This window comes from Lycorma delicatula, chromosome 3 (genome assembly GCF_047948215.1).
Source record: "Lycorma delicatula isolate Av1 chromosome 3, ASM4794821v1, whole genome shotgun sequence".
In the NCBI taxonomy this organism is placed as follows: Eukaryota; Metazoa; Arthropoda; class Insecta; order Hemiptera; family Fulgoridae; genus Lycorma; species Lycorma delicatula.
Genome location: NC_134457.1, coordinates 173,317,712 through 173,338,477, shown reverse-complemented (window position 1 = coordinate 173,338,477; position 20,766 = coordinate 173,317,712). Strand labels below are relative to the sequence as shown.

General features: G+C 32.8%; 1 protein-coding gene across 1 annotated transcript; it reads left to right on the top strand.

Annotated features, from left to right (window-relative positions):
• The first annotated feature begins 4,329 nt into the window (after window positions 1-4,329).
• Rrp46 (exosome complex component Rrp46) lies at window positions 4,330-20,074 on the top strand. The gene is made up of 5 exons (XM_075361042.1): window positions 4,330-4,810; window positions 8,829-8,942; window positions 10,973-11,094; window positions 17,662-17,802; window positions 19,863-20,074. Exons 1-5 carry the CDS (start codon window positions 4,714-4,716, stop codon window positions 20,046-20,048), a joined length of 660 nt encoding a protein of 219 aa, XP_075217157.1. The 5' UTR covers window positions 4,330-4,713; the 3' UTR covers window positions 20,049-20,074.
• The last annotated feature ends 692 nt before the right edge of the window (window positions 20,075-20,766 follow it).

Genomic DNA, 20,766 nt, shown 5'->3' with positions numbered 1-20,766 from the left:
TGTAAATCAATTGAAAATGCACTATATGGAAAGTTAGCTACAAATAGTACAGAGATAAGTCAATAAATATTTGTCCTAGGAAAAATATGTTTATGACTAATAAAGTAGTCCATTAAACTAAACATGATGACACTATACCAATTAAAAAATAATTGTGTACTAATTACCACGACATTAATAAAAAAACAATAAATATTATAACATTCATATAAAAACTAAGCTCTCAGCATTCTTATTCGACAAGAAAATTTCAAACTTATTTAAGGGTTCCCTTTTAACCCCCATTTTAAGATGGGTGCCATTAACAATCCTGCCTTCGGTAGCCCCACTGATAAGAACTTCCCTTCGTTGGGTCGTGGGGTGCCGAGGACAGTCAACGCGGAGCCTGATTCTCTCCATAAAACGTATGCTGCGGCAGCTGGGCGTGCTAATGAGGGCAGTGTGGACAAGCTGGACAGGCTTTCATCAACTATAGACTTCCTGGTTTAACAGATTGGAAGTCTGATAGCCTTGCTCACCCAGGTGCTCTCCAAAATCTGTTGATGTCCAGATTTCTAGGAATCGCTGCATGGAACATTAACGTTCTACTTTTTAGGTGTGAGGAGCTAGGCGTTATGGGAGTTTCAAATTCCCTGGACGTCATTTTGATATCGGAAACGCACTTTACTGACCGGAACTACCTCAGGCTCAAGGTTATTCTATGTATGTGACAAATCACCCAAATGGGAGGGCCCATGGAGGAACCGCGATTCTAATTCGGAGTTCTCTTTGGCATCATCAACTTCCGAGCTTCTGCACTGACCAGATTCAGGCAACCACGGTTGAAATTACAGACTGATTGGGGCCTATTAGGCTGTCCGCTGTGTACTGCCCTCCGCGGCATACTGTAACTGATGAGTTGTTTTCTGATTTCTTTGCAACTCTAGGTTCTAGGTTTATTGTCGGAGGAGACTGGAACGTGAAAGACCCATTGTGAGGTTCCGGCTTAACTATCAGCGGGGGTAGATCGCTAAGGAGGTGTGTTCAAAATCTGCGCCTGGACGTGGTATCGGGATTCCAGCCGACATACTGGCCTACAGACCTGAGGAAGATTCCGCATTTGCTTGACTTTTTTGTTACCTCGGGTATATCATCTGCATACACTCTGGTGGAGAACAACTATGATTCATCATCCGATCACTCGCCCGTTTTACTTACATTGATCACGACGGTGCTAAGAAGGAAAGAGAGGCCTATTCTTCATACGAGACGAACGGATTAGGTTTCTTACCAGGATTGGTTTGAAGAGAAACTGACTGACCCGTTTCCATTCGATACCCCTGGGGATATTGATTACGCGACGTACTTTTTGACGTCGGTCATGCAGGAGGGAGCATGGCGGTCTACACCTGATGATTTGCATCCAGCCAGAGACAATACTTATCCGAGGGAAGTGACAGAACTAATTTTCTCGAAGCGGCGTCTTCGGCGGAATTGGCAGCGTTTCAGAAGGCCAGAAGATAGGACTCTTCTTAATAGGACTGCGCGAAGGCTGAGGAGGTTGTTGAGGACTATCAGGGACGAGACATTCAAGGAGTACATAGGAAATCTTTCTCACCTGAATGTGGACGGATGCTCCTTATGGAAGGCTACAAAGGGGCCGCAATTATCATCAGGAACGCTCTCCGCCCTACAGAGGTGTACTGGGTCGTGGGCGAGGACTGACAAAGAAAAGACCGATTTGTTTGCTTCACACCTAGAGGTAACGTTCCGACCCCACGATGCAGAGGGCCCCGGTGATGTGGATGTTAACGACTTCCTTGAGAGCCCGATGCCAATCAGCTTCCCGATTAAATCGATCTCTGTAAGGGATATACTGAAATTAGTCAACCAAGGAAGACGATTAAGAAAGGCCCCAGGCTTTGACTTAGTGACGCCAAAATGCTTGTCATGCTACACCTTAAAGGCATCGGGTACATCAGGAATCAGTTAAACGCTGTTCTGCGGACCTCTTACTTTCCAGAATGGAAGGTATCTCAGGTGAAATGTAATAAGTTTTCAAGGTTCTTTGAGGTTGTGTCGGGTGTCCCTCGGGGCTTTGTGCTGGACGCTTTGTTGTATTCCATATTCGCTGCGGACATCCCGGTCCTGGATGATTGCATCGTCGCCACGTTCGCTGATGACACTGCTATCCTGGCCGTTAATGAAAACCCTGGCCTAACCTACAAATGGCGCTAGATCGTGTCTGCGTGTCGCAGAAAAAGTGGAGGATTGAGGTTAATCAAGGTAAGTCGAGGCACGTCACATTTACCATGCGGAAAGGTGACTGTCCCAGTGTGTACTTCGATCCCGCAAACGGAGACTGTGCGCTGTCTGGGACTACACCTGGATCGGCGTTTGACCTGGAAGTGTCACGTGAGGATGAAGAGGAAACAGCTAAACGCACTTCATTGGCTGCTACGGAGGAACTCAGGCCTCACGTTGTTCAACAAGATCTTAATTTATAAGGCTATCCTGCGCCCAATCTGGACATACGGTGTAGAATTGTGGGGAACGGCTAGTACTAGTAATGTGGAAATTATACAACGATTTCAGAACAAAGTAGCGAGGGTAAACGCGCCGTGGTTCACACGGAATGATGAGATTCACGATTATCTGGAGCTCCCGTTGGTTCGTGAGATTGCACAACAGCGCAATGTCAAATACCTGCAGAGGCTTGAGAATCATGTAAACCACTTTGCATTTAATCTATTCGATAACAGCAGAGACGTCTGACGGTTGAAACGTGTCCATGTACTTGACTTCGGGTCTGTGTAACATTTTGGAATCTAACATCGTCAAGTTTAGTGGTGTCATATCTAATTTCTTGTTACTTCTCTTTTTTTTTTATTTGTTATTAATGTTTGTTTTGTGGACTATATGGTGCTGAAATTAATGGTTTGTGTTGTATGACTGAGCTTGAAATTTCATATTGGACTTTAAGTTTACTTGCAACTATTTATTGTGTATTATTTATTTTGGGGGTTCCTTAAGAACCTCCTTATCACGTGCTTTTGTCAGAAAACTTACTTATGGCTCCGTAGGACAGCCGATTGTAATTATAATTATTATTGAGCAAAAAAAAAGTAGCCCCACTGAAGGAGAGAATGTTTAATTAGCTATGAGCGTTACCCTGAGTGAATGATTTTAATTCAGATGAAAGTGAACAGTTATGTTAAAAAAATAGTGGTAAAATAAGACTACTTGTAAATGATTGACGCTACTTGTATATGCTTGACGAAGCATTGCTAGAATGAGTAAACTTTCAGTTGGTACTGCAAAACTCTTGCCACTATTATGATTCATTCGGTATTAATTATATCCGTCAACTATTAAAAACCGTCAGTGAATAATGACTGACACACCAAATTCCTATTTACAAGTCTACCGAGTTATTTTTTTAGCAAAAGATAGAGATACTGAATGAAAATGCATGGATTTAGCTTTATGCCTGATACAGTTTCACTACTATTTTTTTTTTCAGTATATGTTAACAATAATACATAAAAATCCATTGTTATAAAAGAAAAGTAATTAAAAATATTAGAAAAAGCTGTATAAATAAAAGCATGATTCATTCAACCTTTGTCATGATGTCATATTTACTGCATATCTTAACTTATTGCTCATCTTTAATATACTCTTTGAAAATAACACTGGATTTTTCTTAATAATTTAATTTAAAATAATCACAAGGGATTCGAACATCTACAGTATCTTTTAAAAAAACAACAGAATTCATTACAGGCATGTTAAAAAATAAGATTTTTTACACTATTAATAATCTCACTCCTACGTAATTAGTGATTTTTTTGTTATTTTCAGAATCTGAGTGGCCCTACAAACTAATTGTTTTCTTCACAGTGAATATTAACATATCTAATCTACAAAGCGAATTTAAAGTTATCTATAAATGAAACAAACATTTAATCTAAGTAAGCATGGATTAGCAAACAATCCTTTAAGGAGGGTTTAACCGAAACTTAAGAGTAAATATTTTGCTATGTATTATTGAAATTTTTCTGTCTCATCTCAATTGAAGTGAAATGATAATACGCTACTTTTGAAAAATCGCTTTGCTTTTTCTTGGTGATTAATTTAAAAAAAAATCGGTAGCTATTACTTCCGGGATATCCAAAGATTCAATTGAAAGTTTTCAATTTTCACCTCTTCTGGTTTCGACATCCCTATTTACTCCCTTGGTCCCTTGGGGTTTTAATCATAGTAATGTTTGTAGGACGCTTTTATTAAGTACTTAATCCTAGGAACCTCTTGGAGTAACTACGGCAAATTTAAATTCTCTGGCCACTCGGGGAAAAAAGAAAGTTGCTGAAAAGTGATATAGTAAGGCTTTCTGCTTTAAAAATATATATTTCTGGAGCTCCTTTCTGTTCTTTAGGACTGAGTGGGGTGAAAGGAAAGGACTTTTTGTAATACTGTACTTAATTTAGAAAAAAGCAAGACGTACTAAGAAATTCCTTCAGCTGAGTTATATGTAATTAATGTAAAGTATAATATAGATATAAAAAGTAGACCCAAGAGAGCCTTTGGTGAAAGAATGAACAGTTGCTTTGGATAAGTTGATATTGCACACATGACTTTTATATTAGAGGTTATGTTTATTCGTAATGGTTTGGCACGAATTAATCTGTGAAGTTTTTGGGTGGTCTTTGAAAGGTGCGGTGTGCTAATATTATGGATGATAATATGGAAGAAAAGGACGTACTGAGGCCAGTAAGATGTGAATTAAATGTTTTGTCAAAGCCTGATGGTTCCGCATGTTTTTCGCAAGGTTAGTAAAGTTTTTGTAGTGTATATTAATAAAACTCTTAATGGCCACCATTTTTCTCATTTATATTAACGTTTTTCTCGTCCAGCTTAAATGTTTGTAGTATAGTCTTATTAACTAAAAATTTGAAACATGTTACTTTTTTAATTAATTAGTCGTTCTGCAATCCGTCATTCCATGTGGCCTTTAAAAAAAATAATCAATCTTGTTGAAAGCCATAGTGTCTTATGTTTATAGAAAAGTAGAATTTAATGAGTAATTTCTTTAGTTCAAGAATGTATAACATATAAACATCAAATTACATGTGAACTGTTATGATGTATAAGGATGTTGTTATGATGTAAAGGATGCTCCTTGTTGGAGCATCTTTAAACTAATTTCTTTTGAGTTATTTTGTTACTGTTACTTGTAGATGGATAACCTGCTTTACATTTGTAAAATTTTGATCTAACTGTGTAATTTTTACTGCAAGATAAATGTGTGGTTTTGCCGCTCTACCAAAGTTCCTGTCTACTTACTATTTACCTGCATACTCTGTTGGAGAAACATTGTTTGAGCTTATGAAGTACAGTTTATACCGAGCCGAAGTATTACTTTATAAAAATAATTTAGTTTGTTTAAATAAGAAGTATAATAATTGTATGATAAATAAAATAAAATTTCTTACATTATAAATAAAATGAAATAAAATCATATGATTAGTAATCATAATGTATTGAAATCATATGTATCTTATTTAAATATGTAAATTTGCTTATGAACAGTAAGCAGATGGACTACTGCATAAGTATTTTCAGCAAAACAACTGAAAAAAAAATTAGTGTGCAATAAATTTTTATTGGAACACAGTAGTTTAGGACAAATATTTTAAACAGTATTAGCAAAACTGTAAGTGAGGGTGAATCCATTGGTTTGAATTGTCTGCATCATTTGATAATCAGTTTAGATTTATATTCACTGCTTTATTTAAAAAAGTAAGCACATGAAAACTAATTGTCATGAAAAGAATAACTAATTATGAATTATTTCTGAAAACTAAAATGTACGATTCCCAACTGTTAGGTTTGTTTAGAAGACTTTTGGAGGTTCAGATTCGATTACCATAATTAGGTTGTCTGCAATCTAATTTTGAGTATTGCACTTATTTGTTTTTGTTTCCAAAACGAAACTTTAAAGTGTATCTTGTAATATTGTAATAGTTACAATAACTGTCTAATTGAAAAAAAGTGGTTGAGGATATGATTTGATTCCTGTCAGTCAGTGAAGTGTGAGGTAAATCAGATGATATTGCTCATGGTTAGTTAGGGATTCACCTTTGATTTTGATAAGTCCTCCAATTTTGATGAGATTTGCAATTGTAATATACCTTATTTAGGACCTAAGTTATATGTTAAAATTAAAATGTTTCATTGGAAACATCTTTTACATGAGTTACATCCTTTGTAAATTACAGTACTCTTGCCAAAAATTTTGTAATTCAACATTGCACAAGTGTAAGATACATTTTTTTACCGTTCAGGTATTACTTCAGAGGATGATATGTATGCGTGTCAATGTAGTGTAGTCTTGTACAGTCTCAGTTCAACCATTCCTGAGATGTATGTTAATTGAATGAAACCCAGCTGCCAAAGAACACCCCAATATCCACGATCTAGTATTCAAATCCATACAAAAGTAACTGCTGAAACTCTCGACTTTCAAATCAGCTGATTTGGGAAGACACGTTCTCCACTAGACCAACCCGGTGGGTTGAAATCATTATACCTAACCTAAACGTACTTTTTTTTTAATCTCCAGTTCTATCGTTAGGTATTGCTTCAGAGGATGAGATGAATGATTTGTAGCGTGTGTGAAAATGTCATGCCCGACTGGGATTTGAACCTAGGACCCACCTACTTAACTAACCTTACTTAACATAATTTCTCTTAAACCAAGTTATTTATGGAGTAAATAATGTATTTTAAATGTGTGCAGTGTTGAATTATGACATTTTTTGTCAGGTACTGTGTAACTTACGAAGGACGTAAATCTAAAACGAGTATAACTTATGAGGTTTCGAGCTTACTCGTAACTTCATAAGTTATACCCCTATATATATATATATATATATATATATATATAGAAAAGAAAAAAAATCTTTGTAAGATGTGTCATTGTACTAAAATTATCCATTAAATGACTTATGCAGCACCAAATCCACCTTATGGCTGTTTTATTTAATATTAAGTTTTACAAACACTTGGAAATTTTTTTGTGGTGTAGGGAATTTTTCTGGTAGTTGGTTAAGTAATGTAGAGGCTTCGATTATATTTAGCTAAAACACACTTTGCGTTTTTATGATTTCATTTATTTTTAAGGTGAGATCAACAGCTTTTTTTAGGAGAATGAAATTTGAAGCCATCATAAACAAGGCTTTTGCTTGGGGATATGGGATATTCCCTCTATACCAAAGTTTCTAATGTAACCAGCCGATTTCCCTGAATAAGTTCATTGATGTGACATTTCAGAGCTAGAGTGAAAACCTAAGTGTGGTAAAGAATAGTTATTGGGTCACTTTTGAGTTGTTCAATACCGTATAAAAACTTACACAATTCATACAACATTTAATATATTGATTGTGTATTGGAATAAATTTCAGGTTCGTTTTTTCATTAAAAAAAAAAAATCACCGAAATTTGTTCTTTATAGATTGCTCATAATTTGTTGAACGAGTGTTGTTTGTTATGTTAATATTGTATCAATTAGCTGTGTTACTTAAAAAGTAGATTTTTCGTAAGGATCTAACAATTGTTATCAGTCAGCTGTGTTAAACTGATGTTACAGATCCCAACAAAATAACATACTACTCATTTAGATTAATTATTAGCTACCATATGTTTGTCTCTTTACTTATTGGATTTCACTTTCAGATTGGATTCGATAAAGTACTTGTAACAAGTACAGTTTAAAGCGTCTCAAATATTGTTAAACTGCTTAAAATTATTTTCAGTAATCTGTTTCAAGTATTAGGTAGATTTCATAAGAAAGCTACCCATTGTAATTGGTACTATGATTCGACTTCTGGAAAATTTCGACATATCTATGTGTTTCAAATCCCCCAGACTTCAAAACCACCGTCAACTCAGAGGTTTATATATATATATATTTTTTTTTTTTCACTTTCTTGTGGTCATAATAACTGTTGTAATTTTGAACCAATCACTTTCAAATTGTTCCTTAAAAATAATTCATCCCAAAATCTTGGTCGAGTTCATTATTGGCCAAAATTGAAAATGGGGGCGGGGCTTTTTAAAAAAAAAACAAAATATCGCTAAAACTGTATTATTAAGTAAAGTATCAAATTTGTTTAAAGTTCCTACTATTCTTTTGATAAGGGCCTAAAACTTATCAAAGTAATTTTTTTTTATATCGCCAATCATTAGCCCAGGGGGTTGAAAAAATGGGGTTTCGAAGACAAAAAAGAATCATACCTCTCTTAAGAGGTGCAGTATTGAGTTGGTTTCAAGTGGTCATTAGTCCTCTAAACATTACCTAAAGCATTTGTCTGAAACAATTTTTGATATGATCAGCCCTTACAGGAAGGGATGACCAGAATGTTGCTGGAATTGTAAGATGGGGCTTGTCATATGCTAAACATTTGAAACTTTTTTATCACATGCAACCATTGTCATATTGAGTAAATTTGAAGTTTTTCTTAACTTTAAGGTGGAAATCTTTTTTATCCCCTACTTAGCACCGATGAAATCTACCTCTGCCTTTCGGTGTGCCAAAAGGAATTTTTTTTTAATACATATGTAATTTGGACAAATATAATTTCTCTAATATTTTATTATATTTGTACCCCCATAGTGCAATCTAGATTGCACTTATAGGGGAAATCTTGTTTTATAAAATAATTGTATATATTTTTGGTCTTGAGTATCCAAAATAATTCTTTCAAAATCTGCCTTTGTTTTTCTACATGTTAATAATTATTTATTAAACAGGTCAATTTAATAAATTTGTAATATTTTTTTTTTAGGAGAAACTGTTGTAATTGCAAGTGTGTTTGGTCCAGCAGAGATTAAACCCCAAAAAATTAGGAATGATAAAGCTTCAATAGAAACCATTTTCGTTCCAAAGACAGGGTTATCATGTAAGTTCACACTTTTTTTTGTTATGTAGTTTATTATATTGCTAAACATTTTGAAAACAATTTTTTATTCCTCTTAGATCATGCTTTGATTTTATTACTTCCTTGTACGAAGTAAAGGAAGTTTTGTGATTGCAAAAAATTTCGGTTTTCAGATTTGAATGTAATATCCATTTTGACAATCCCTGAATCCATTTTGACTAGTTTCGGCATGATGTTTGTACGTACGTATGTATCTTACATAACTCAAAAATGATTAACATAGAATGTTGAAATTTTGGATTTAGGACTGTTGTAACATCTAGTTGTACACCTCCCCTTTTGATTACAATTGACTGAACCAAAAGTGACCAAAAAAGCCCAAAATCCAAAAAATTTGGATTTCGGACTTTTTCTTAACTGCAGTAATAAGCCCTCATTTCAAAGATATATCATAAGTGTTACGTATTTTCAGTGGTTCTAGTATTATAGCCAAATAAAATTTTAATTAATGAAATATTTGGATCCCACAAGGCCCATTCCCTTGGATCTCATTGGGACCATCATTTGGATATCATCGCCATCGGTTCGAATCTGACTTAATCTCCTTTTTTTATTTAAATATATTGGTTAATTAATAAATTATTAATAAACCAATATAATTCAAAAAAAAAGTTTTACAATATATAATTCAATAATAACAATAAAAAAAAATGTATGAAAAAAATATCTGAAGTTATTAATGAAATTTTATGTACTTTCCATTTTTTTAAAAATGTGTATATGTAATTTAATAGGCGTACAAGGAAGTCATGTGGTGTCCACATCAGATTTTTTTTTCTTAACTTAAGTTGTTTTAGAGTTGTACCAAGGCTGCTTATAGTAAGTGGGTACTGGTTTTTATATCAACTTTAATTTGAAGTTATAGTAGTTAAGATTATTATATCAAGCTTGATGGTAATGTTATAAATTGATTTTGGTTTTACTCACAAGTGGCATGTCTTGCTTGTTGTTTATTATTATTATTGTTGTTGTTTATTGTTCTTATCATGTTTATATGCTTAGTGTGTCTATGTTAAGACTATTTAATATGTTGTATTATGTAATGTCCTACCCTGCTCCCCTCATTAATTTCATTCAAAGATATACTCAGATTGATGTGTACTATTGACTATGAAATAAGTTGGCTCTAACTCCCTTACATGTTTTTTGCAGTAGAATCTTTGATTCATTTTAAAATAACTGTCCCGAGTGACTAAATCCATATTCAGAGTTTAGTTTTAATTTATTGAATTTCTTAACTGTATTATTATCTACTGTCTTAAAAGATTGGATTTATTATGTCTGTTTTAATTTATTTACCACGTACTTAGTAGTAGTGCCATGTATTACCCTACAACTTTGTATATACATCTTATGTAGGTATAAGATAAATATTAGATTTCTTAACACAACATTTTTTAATCCTTGTTAAACATTTTTCAGTTGGAACTTAATAATAATAGTAAATGTGACTATGTAACAGATAAGTGCACAAATGATTTTTGTGAAACATATAATATCAGTAATTTTTACTTGAAAGTGGTTTAATTTAATTATTTTTAGAAGGTTTTTACTTCCTTGTACGAAGTAAAGGAAGTGTTGTGATAGTAAAAAATGTCGGTTTTCAGATTTCAACAGAAATATCCATTTTGACTATCCTTGAATCCATTTTGACAAATTTCAGTGTGACGTCTGTACACGTGTATCTCGCATAAATCAAAAACGATTAGCTATAGTATGTTGAAATTTTGGATTTAGGACTGTTGTAACATCTATTTGTGCACCTCCCCTTTTGATTGCAATCGACTGAACCAAAAGTGTCCAAAAAAAGCATAAAATCCAAAAAAATTTGGAGTATGACGACTTCATTTGTAAAAAAACATGAGTTTTTATACTTTTTTTTATTTGTGGAGTTTCACAGCATTGTGCAGCCAGACTGGGCACAACAAACCCCTTGTTTTTACTTATTTAACAATAGTTTTTTGCTAAATTTTTACATCTTAATTTCTCAGATATTATTGATAGACAAAGAGAGGCGTTCATGAGAAACACATGTGATGCTGTTATATCAACTTCATCTTACCCAAGAACTGGTGTGACTATAACAATACAGGAAGTGCAGAATTTTGGTAGTGTAAGTTCAACATTTTTGTTTTAATTAGTACATTTTAGTTGACTGGTTAAGTGGTTTCCAGAAAATGTTGAGCTGTGCCAGTTTCTCTGGTCTATAATTATAATTACCTTGTGCTCCCTTATTCTAGTTTCAGTCCTTATTTCAGGTGTCTTATGTTTCCTAACTGCAGTTTTTGTATCTACAAATCAGTCTATAAATGCCTACTCTTTTGAGACAGTCTTTAGCATTTTATCTTAACTTTAGTACTTCTTTAGACAGAAGCCGATTTTCAAGATGTAGCCATGGCAATATTAAGATCGTTTTTAAAAATATCTTTTATCTTGCTGTTAGATAAAAGAAAATTAGTAATTTTTGTGCCTTTAAGTAAAGTAACCTTTATGCAAAATTGTTTGTAGGTATTATGTTGGCAATGGATTTTCTCTAGTGAAACTATTGATCTCAGATTTTTTTTTGGTAAAATTAATTTCCCTACCATAAGTTTCCATACCTAATGACATCTGCTTGCTCTGTAAACATCACATTAAAATCCTATGTTGTAAAGGGTGAAAAGAATCATTGCAGGGTTCCTCAGGCCTTGAAAGTCAGCTAATTTTGATTTAGTCAGGGATATTATTAAAATTGGTAAAATATCAGGAAAAACTTGAAAAATTAAATTTCAGCAGAAAAATTACTAAAAGGTAACTTATGTGTCTTCCTCACTGAAGAGACCTTCAGTCATAGGAAAAAACAATGAAAATTTCATAGAAACTCTTCATAAATTATACATCTTATTCAAGTTTGAAATGTATAATAGTTAAGTCTATATTTGAGATTGAGCTTTGTACACAATTTGGATTCATAAGAGATTTTTGAACATCAAAAACCAGTTTTTCAATTTATAACCTTCAAATATTAAAAGTTATTTTAATCATATCTTTTAATTTCAAGTGGTTTCAAAAAATCCAAATCCATTCACAATCAGTCTGACCAGATGCCCAGCTTTTGGAGAGCATGTCTTTTCTCATGATCTTGTCTTACTTTCCAGCCTTTTCTAAATTTAGGAAAATGTTTAGGGTTTGATTCAATAATGATTTTTGTCAACTTTTTATAAAGCTGCAACTACATTAGAAATGTCAGTGTGACATTTTTTCTCTTACTTTTACTCCACAATTAGAGTGATAAAGAAGAATGCTCTAAATCAACAATAATAATAGTGAATTCGAAATACTACTGTGGGGAGCACTGGGGTTATCTGTAATGGATCATTGTTAATTGAAAAAAGGACAAATATATCCCCAGTGCAGTAAGTTGAATTTGCTATAAGAGATTCATTTTATTGATCTTTTAAACATTTTTAAATATTATTATTTTATGAACAGTTGTATAGCCCTAGGCAGAATTTAAAATATGTATCTAACAATTTGCACTATGAATAACTAAGTATTCATGCTGGTAATGTACATATATTATGGGTATGCGAGTACTCAAAGTTTTGGAGTAATTTTTGAGCCAAGTTGTGAATTTTAGGATCGAGTAGAGACAAGTATCTAAAAAAGTTTTACTGAAAAATATTTTAAGACTTGTATTCTTTATCCCCAGTTATTTTCTTGATCAAGATAAAATACTTCACTGTGAAATATATTCTCATATTACATTGAGTAATTTTGTATTGATTGTATTGGAAAATATCACACCTGAATTCCCAAGTTGAAAAACCATAATTGAATCATTTATTTCAGAAATATAATAGCTACTTTAATACACCATCGTGTAATGCCAAATTCACTATTGCGATGTTAATACAGTGCTGCGATCATTTGTTATTAATATACATAGCTGAGAGTCAGAATACCCAACGATAATGTTCCAACATGTGCACTTTTTGTTGATGTTTCCCCTAAATGGGCATTTGTTTATCCACCGGAACCCAAAAATGATATTGCAGCTAACTTTAATGGTTCAATTTTACTGGTTCAAGAAACCTACCAGCTAAAGACAGTAAGCCTTCAGATTATTTTTATCTTTTTTTTTACAAATAATATTTGGAATCTTTTAGCCAAGTAAACTAATTTGTATGCTGAGAAAAAAATTAATTTGAAAAGAAGACAAGGTTCAATGAAGCGGCTGTTTAAAACAGCCACTTCAGGTTGTTGAATGGGTTGATGTAACTGTTCTCAGAATAAAGTATATTGTTATTATTATATAATTATAAAAATGTAAATGGACTGAATTACAGAAACAATGTTGCAGATTAATGGGTTACAAGTAAATCACAGGTATTGCCATTTTTTCATGAAGCAATGTTTCACAACAGGTTTCAAGCAATATCTTCTGTGCTGTCACTTAACAGTGAAGCAGGTGTACCAAAGGATCATCTGGATTATGATCCATGGTATGGTTCAGAAAATTTTTAGATGCAATGAGTGAGGGATTCAAAATGCATTGTATCCCTCAGGAAAATATGTCTCTTGATGAAAACATGATTAGCATGAAAAATTGGTGTATATATGAGGGTTGTTAAAAAAGTAATGATAATTTTTCCTGAGGAAAAATGTATTGTGAAGGGTGGTAACACTGCATACATGGTGTAGCCCATTCTTTTAGCCATCTATAACGATCAGTTTCAAGTTGATCAATGCAGTGAGTGGACGTATGTGACGATTCATGTAATGTGTGTTATTCACCTACCAAGTCCACCATGGACTTAAAAAGTAAGAGCTATGTTGTAACGTAAAATTTTTAGTGAAATTTGGGAAGAATCTTAAAGATGCGTATGAATTAACTATGGTGTATGGTGAAGATGTTATGAACCAGTTGACCATCCAGATCCTGGGTAAGATTTCTGTTCAGTCATGGCATTTTCACATGCTACTTGTCATTCATCTCATCTTCTGAAGCAGTACCTAATGGCAGTCCCAGAGGTAAAAAAAAAAACTGTGACCTTCTTCTACAAGCAGTATAAAGTGTTTGAGGAGGGTAGAGAGAGCATCGCCAACGAGCCACATGGGGGTGCCCTTCAACATATTGTGCCAAGGTTATAAAGAATACTGCTGCTATCATCCATGAAGAATGACAAATTACTGTTAGAGAGCTCGCCGCATGTGTAGACATGCGGCGAGCTAATTAAAAAATTACCATGTAGTTGGTAGTGCAATTTTGATTTTGCATAATGTTTTGGCCGTGGAATATGTATCTTGCAGATGGGTGCCGTACCTGCTCACATCAGAGCAAATGCAACATCATGTCTCTATGTGTCGACTTGTTACCATGGTTTGGTGGGAAGCAAATGAAGAAATGAATCAAATCATAACTGTAGATGAATCTTGGATGTATCACCACAATCCGGAACTGAAACAACAAAGTTCCCAATGGAAAAGGGTGCAGTCGCCACCTCTGAAAAAAGCAAAGGTGAGTTGCAGCGCCGATAAGGTTATGATGATAATCTTCTTTGGTTTCGAGGGTTTTTTGTACCAACATGCTGTCCCTCAAGGCCAGACCGTCATGGCAGATTATTACAAATCGGTTTTGATTATAATGTGTCATTTTCAGAAAAAAACAACTGCACAAGAATATTAACAAAATTTTACTGCATCATGACAATGTGCTGCCCCATGTCGCTCACACTACTTTATTTCTTGAACGCTCATGGCATCGCAACTGTGCCCCACCCACCATACAGTCCGGATTTGGCCCCTTGCAACTTCTGGCTATTCCCCAAAGTCAAGTTTCCACTCGGGGGACAGAAATTGAAGACCAGCCATGAGGTTATTATAGCTGTGGAGGCAACAGGGAAAAGTGTATTAGAAGTGAGGGAGGTTACTTTGAAAAAGCGCCTATAGATTTGGAATATTGAATAAATTTTTTTTCTGTAGAGCGTTTTTATCATTACTTTCAGAATGGCCTTTGTATATTCAATACAAGCTTAACAAACGCCTTGTGAGATTGAGGATAAAAAAGTTCAAAATTTGAATGACAGTGTTGGTAGTTATGTTCTCACTGAAATTTACAGCGGGAAAAACATTTTGGCTAATGTTGAAAGTCGTTTCACTCAAAAGGTTGTTATGGATCTCATGACTAAAGCAAGATTGTTAGATAAAGGTTACCATCTCTTTTGTGACAATTGTTATTTGAAATTACCTTTGTGCAAATTGCTGCTGGAAAGGTCCACTTACCTGACTGGAACTGTAAATAAAAATATTAAAGATTTGTCTAAAACTGTCGTTCAGACAAAATTAGGGATAACTGAGAGCATTTATTCCAGACAACAAGAAACTCTTTTAGTAGGTTATAAGGTGAAGAAAATCTAGAAGCCTGTTTATTTGATAACATCAGCATGCCATGCAGAAGATAAATTAATTAGGAGTAAAAGTTAACCCACTGGGTTGGTCTAATGATAAACACGAATTTACTATTTACTATTTAGAGATTTACTATTAAGAGATTTCCAGCATTCAAGTCCTAGTAAAGCCAGTTATTTTTACACGAATTTGAATACTAGATCGTGGATACCGGTGTTATTTGGTGGTTGGATTTCAATTAACCACACATCTCAGGAATGGTCGAACTGAGAATGTACAAGACTACACTTCATCCTCATTTATTCTCTGAAGAATTATCTAAACGGTAGTTACCGGAGGCTAAACAGGAAAAAGAAAAAAGGAGTAAAAGTTAAAAAGAGGTGGTGAAACTAGTACTATTAAATAAATATATGTTTATGGGAGGTGTTGACATCAAAGACAAAATTATTTATCATTTAACTTGTATGAGGGCAGCTCTTCATTACTGGAAAAAAATATTTTATAATATTCTTGACATGCCTCTTGTAAATGTTTGTAAAAAATTAACACGATAAAACCACTAGAAAGAAGACAGTTTATGATAAATATTTTAAAAACATTAGTTGAGAATTCAGAACCAGTAGTTGATCTGATTCCTCAAGCAGCCGGTTCCTGGCATGAGTTGACCCATTTTCCAGGTCTTAAGGAATGGCCATATGCAATTTGTGGGCCTACAAAGAAAGGGGAAAGTGTTGTTATCGGTGGCCTGATTGTAATTGTTGTGTTCACCCAGCCTGTTTTCATAAACTGGAGCACTTCTGGAGGCTTCTATAGCAGAGCAAGAGAAAGCAAAGAGAGAGCAGCAATTCAGAATAATTTCATAAAAAAGGAATATTTTATTAGTTGAAAAATGTTTAGTTATAGATTAGTTTTTGTTTTTGTGTATACTTTGTCTTTGTGTAACTATAATATTGGTAGAAAACTACAAATGAAGGGACAAGTGATACTTTTTTGTGTGTAAATATTTTTTTTAATGTGATAAATAATAAGATTTTTATTTGTATTTCTTCATCATAAAATTCTGCTTATTTTGTACCTCAGAATTTCAATTATTTATTATTTAGTCTGATATAAATGAGCCAAAACTTCTACAACCAAAAATAACAGGTAAGAAAATTTACATATATTTTACTTTATTTTTTCACAATAAATGAAAACGCAATAACAATAAGACATAAAATTTTCAAAGCTTTCTGATCAAAATGATGTAATATGATATAGCTGAACATAATGGTTAATTTTCTGAAGGATTTTGAATGTAAGACTACAAAAAGTTCAAAAAAGTCTTGGCATTTTAAAGAAACTGTATAGGCACTTGTGGGGTTAAAAGATTTTGAAAGATAAGGAAGGAATTTAGGTGTAATGATGCTATAATTCTGTTTTTTCTCATGAAAATCACTGGCCTTTCTACATTTAGTTAGATGAGATAGATTTGACCTTTTTGGATAAATGTAATCTTTTTTTAATGAGATTTACATACATAGTATGTCTGAAAAGTTCCTGAACTAAATTTCTGTAGCCGATACAAGTAGCACCATCTCTCAGACAACCAAGGAACTATGTAGTATGATGTCTGATGAGTGTGTGTACAAAATTTCATCACGTTCAGTTACTCCAGTCTCAAGTTATATTCGGCCACGTACATTGTGTTCATGTAATCTCGTGCGAGCTTGCAACATGGAACAGAGAAGCGCAGTAAAATTTTGTGTTCAACTTCAAAAATCTTTTGTTGAAACTTATTCTATGATACAGCAAGCATTTGGTGATGAAGCTCCATCTCTTACTACAATAAACATATGGTAGAAGCGGTTTAATGACAGTACAGAGTCATTGGATGACAAGGAACGAAACAGGAGGCCGTCAACAGCTGTTCATGACGAAAATGTTGTAAAAGTATGTGCGCACTAGTTTATGCAGAATATGTTGAAAATAGTAAAGGAAACATGAATATTATTTTAAACAACTGTTTTAAGAATCTTGCATCAAGCGGTTATTGCCATGTCAGTCGACTCTTTACAGTATCCACTTATATAAGAGTATGTTCATAACTTAAGTTATTATTCTACCCATAGTTTTTTTGTACTTGATTACATAATAAAGTTACATTTATTTCTACCCGTTGTGAAAAGTTGAGCCTTTTTTTTGCGTTATTTGATTTGGGCATGCATTATTAACATTTTTCACGTTTCATCATGTAATAGAAATATAATTTAAAAAAATAATTTTAATGGTTTAGTATCTTTGTTTATAGTTACTGGCATGTATGGTGAATGCTACTTCTTTAGCACTCATTAATTCTGGCATTGAAATGAAATATGTTGTTGCTGCTGTTTCATGCATGGTTGATGATCAAGATAATATTGTTGTTGATCCAGATCATATAAAGTTGCAGGTTTGTAATATCATTGCTTGAATTGTAGATTGTAATTTAGTTTAATAAAAGTTCTCATTGGTAAATCATAAAGTTAACAATTTTATTTTTATAGATTAGTCTTTTCATGTTAAGCATTTCTTTTTATAGATACATTGTTGTTTTCTGGTTATTTTACTGGTGCTGTTAAAAGTGATTTGTACTTTTACGGGTAGATTTAAATGAAAATAAGATATTTTCTAATGATTTGAATTTTTTAGATGCATTAAATATGTATGTGTAAATATGTATATTAAATAAATTTTAATAGTTAGATAATAAAATAATCTGAATAAGATTAATGCAATTACTAAATAATGTTATTCATTTCTTAACTTATCAAAATTATTTTAACATTGAAATATAAAAAAAGGTTTGAGCTCCTTGTCATTAATACTGGAATATAGAAATGTTTAAAAGATACATCGTAATACAATCTTTACTCAGCATAGTCATCAATTTGTTGGTGGACTTGTATAAGGGAATTCATGAAACAAAACAAACCTTGGTGGTGTAGACATTTTTATACTTAATGTATGGCTTCATCATTTGACTGGAATCATCACTGCAGAAGTCATTTTTCATTACTGCAAAGATATGTAATTGTTAGGTTTCACACAGTTGTAAACCAAATGCTGAACATTTTCCAGTCCTAGCTTTCAAAAAGATTCACTGTCAGAAATTTTGCTGGGGCTGGTTTAATATCTTGAATTATTTTCAAGTGAGTAACTCAGAATGTTTCTTACTCTTGTGCTTTTCTCAGTACAGTATTGGAATACCTATTTCATATTTCCTTGAGCTTAGTGAAAATAAGGTTTTTTTGTGGTAATGTTAGTTGCCAAGTAATCATTTGTTGGATAATTTTTGATATTTTAAATGGTTATGAACTATATTTTAAGTGTTATTGCGTAGATCTACTTCACTTGCACTGACAGGACCTGCTGTTATGGAAGATAAGCAGTTAAGATCATGACTTATTTGCACATATATTACAGTTATATTGTATATTACAGCATATATTGTATAGTTTTCGTCGAGGGCTTCACACCTATTAAGTGGATGATCAATTTTAAGTGATGATCTTCCTTTTTTACTTGGGAAAACCAAATAACTCTATTTTTGTTTACAGATAGATCATTAGGAAACGATTTTTACAGACAGATTTCAGGAAAAGGGTAGAAGTTGGGTTTTATTAGGGTAGTTTTATGTAGCAGTTAAGTTGTTAACTACATTTCAGTTAAAACTAAAAATTATCCTTCTACAAGTAGTAAGTAGGCAGCAGTTAATTTGGGAAATATGTTTTCCTTCTAACTTCCTTCATACTAATCATTTTTTTTTCTTATGTTTATGCTGAATACAAATTCAAATTATTAATATTGACTTCCATTTACTAAAAATTATTAATCAGTGATTGCAGATTAAAATTACAATTTACAACTGAGAAAAGTGAGAATAAAAAATCAACTCATTTTTAAAATTTAGTTTGGTGTGATTGCAAATAAATATTTTTATTTCATTAAATTGAAATTAAATTTTTGTTTCTAATCAATTTTCTTTAGATTTGTTGTTAGTTTGTTTATTTTTGGTGTAATGTTTCAGTTTAAAATGTTATAAGTTAGAAGAAATATTTTGTTCAGCAAAAAATGAGCAAGAAAAATAATACTGGGTCATTTTTAATTTTAATTCTTTTGGCTTATTCTTTGAAAAAATGTTGCCAACTGATCTGGTCTACATAAAATGTTTTAAACATGTCTTGTAGTTCTTAAATGTTTTAGAATGTATAAATCAGTAATTTTATAGATGTTATGTTGTTAATTAAAACTGCATTTTAAATCCCAGATTATATAGACATTGATTGCATAGTTATAAAAATTATTTCAGTATGGCTTCAGTAATGCACTTTCTCAGTGATTGGTTGGAGTCTGGTATAGACCTGTTTGTTCTCATATTCACTAGAACAGAAATTAATTTTAATATTTTTAGATGTCACATTGCTTATGCAAAGTAGCTAATTTAATTTGTTTTTTTTTTGTAATGTTTAGAACAATAAAGGTATAATGACGTTTGCATTTGAAAACTCAAATTACAAAGTTGTATCATCGCACACAGATGGTGTTATCACTCAAGTTCAGTATCAGCAAGGTTTATTGAGGTGTAAATTGGCCAGTCAGTTCTTGTTTGATTATTTTAGAAATACCGTTAAAAAATATATATCTGATGATTTATGAATACTAATAAATAAAATTAAAAAATGTGTTATTTTTCTATTTTGTTTATAAACCTTTGTTCTGCCTAATCTGGTAGATTATTTATTAAAAAAAAATACTGGAGCATATTGCACAAGTACAGGAATGGTGTAACCGTGTCTAGGTGTTTTTGGTTGGCATTCCAACATATAAATAAGAAACATTAGGTATATTTTTCCTGCATCATTACCTTATGTTTTTGTTTAATTTGGAGAAATTTCAGGAGTTGTGATGTCATATCAATTAAAAAAATGTTATGTATAATACCCCTTTTATGTGTTATTTATTCTCAGTTTTCCTGGACAAAGATAAGATTTTTATGGGCTTTGTAGCCAGCATCAGAAACACACATTTTTGATAACTATCTATTTATTTACATATGGTATTGTCTACCTTCAGTAATTTCATGGGCACTGTACATTTTATAGGTAAGCTGTTTAATTTAATATTATAATTCAAACTCAGGATTAATGGATGAAAATGGGAGTAAATGATACAAGTAAATTGGTTCAAGATACACCACTGAAAGCTATTTTCTCTAAAATATTGATATTTACCATATAGCCATCTTGCTCATAAACAAGGGTTGTAAATGATTACAATCATTTAATTGTATCCATTATATGCTCCTGACATGAGAAAAAAGTTATTTCTGGAATGGTAAATTTCTGCCCAATAACTAGCTCCTGTGCCACAGCTT

Coding starts and splice junctions, on each gene's coding strand:
- Rrp46 (XM_075361042.1), top strand. CDS start 4,714: ATGGATGATAATATGGAAGAAAAGGACGTACTGAGGCCAGTAAGATGT. Junction 8,943..10,972: donor TCCAAAGACAGGGTTATCAT/GTAAGTTCACAC, acceptor TTAATTTCTCAG/ATATTATTGATAGACAAAGA. Junction 11,095..17,661: donor AAGTGCAGAATTTTGGTAGT/GTAAGTTCAACA, acceptor CTTTGTTTATAG/TTACTGGCATGTATGGTGAA.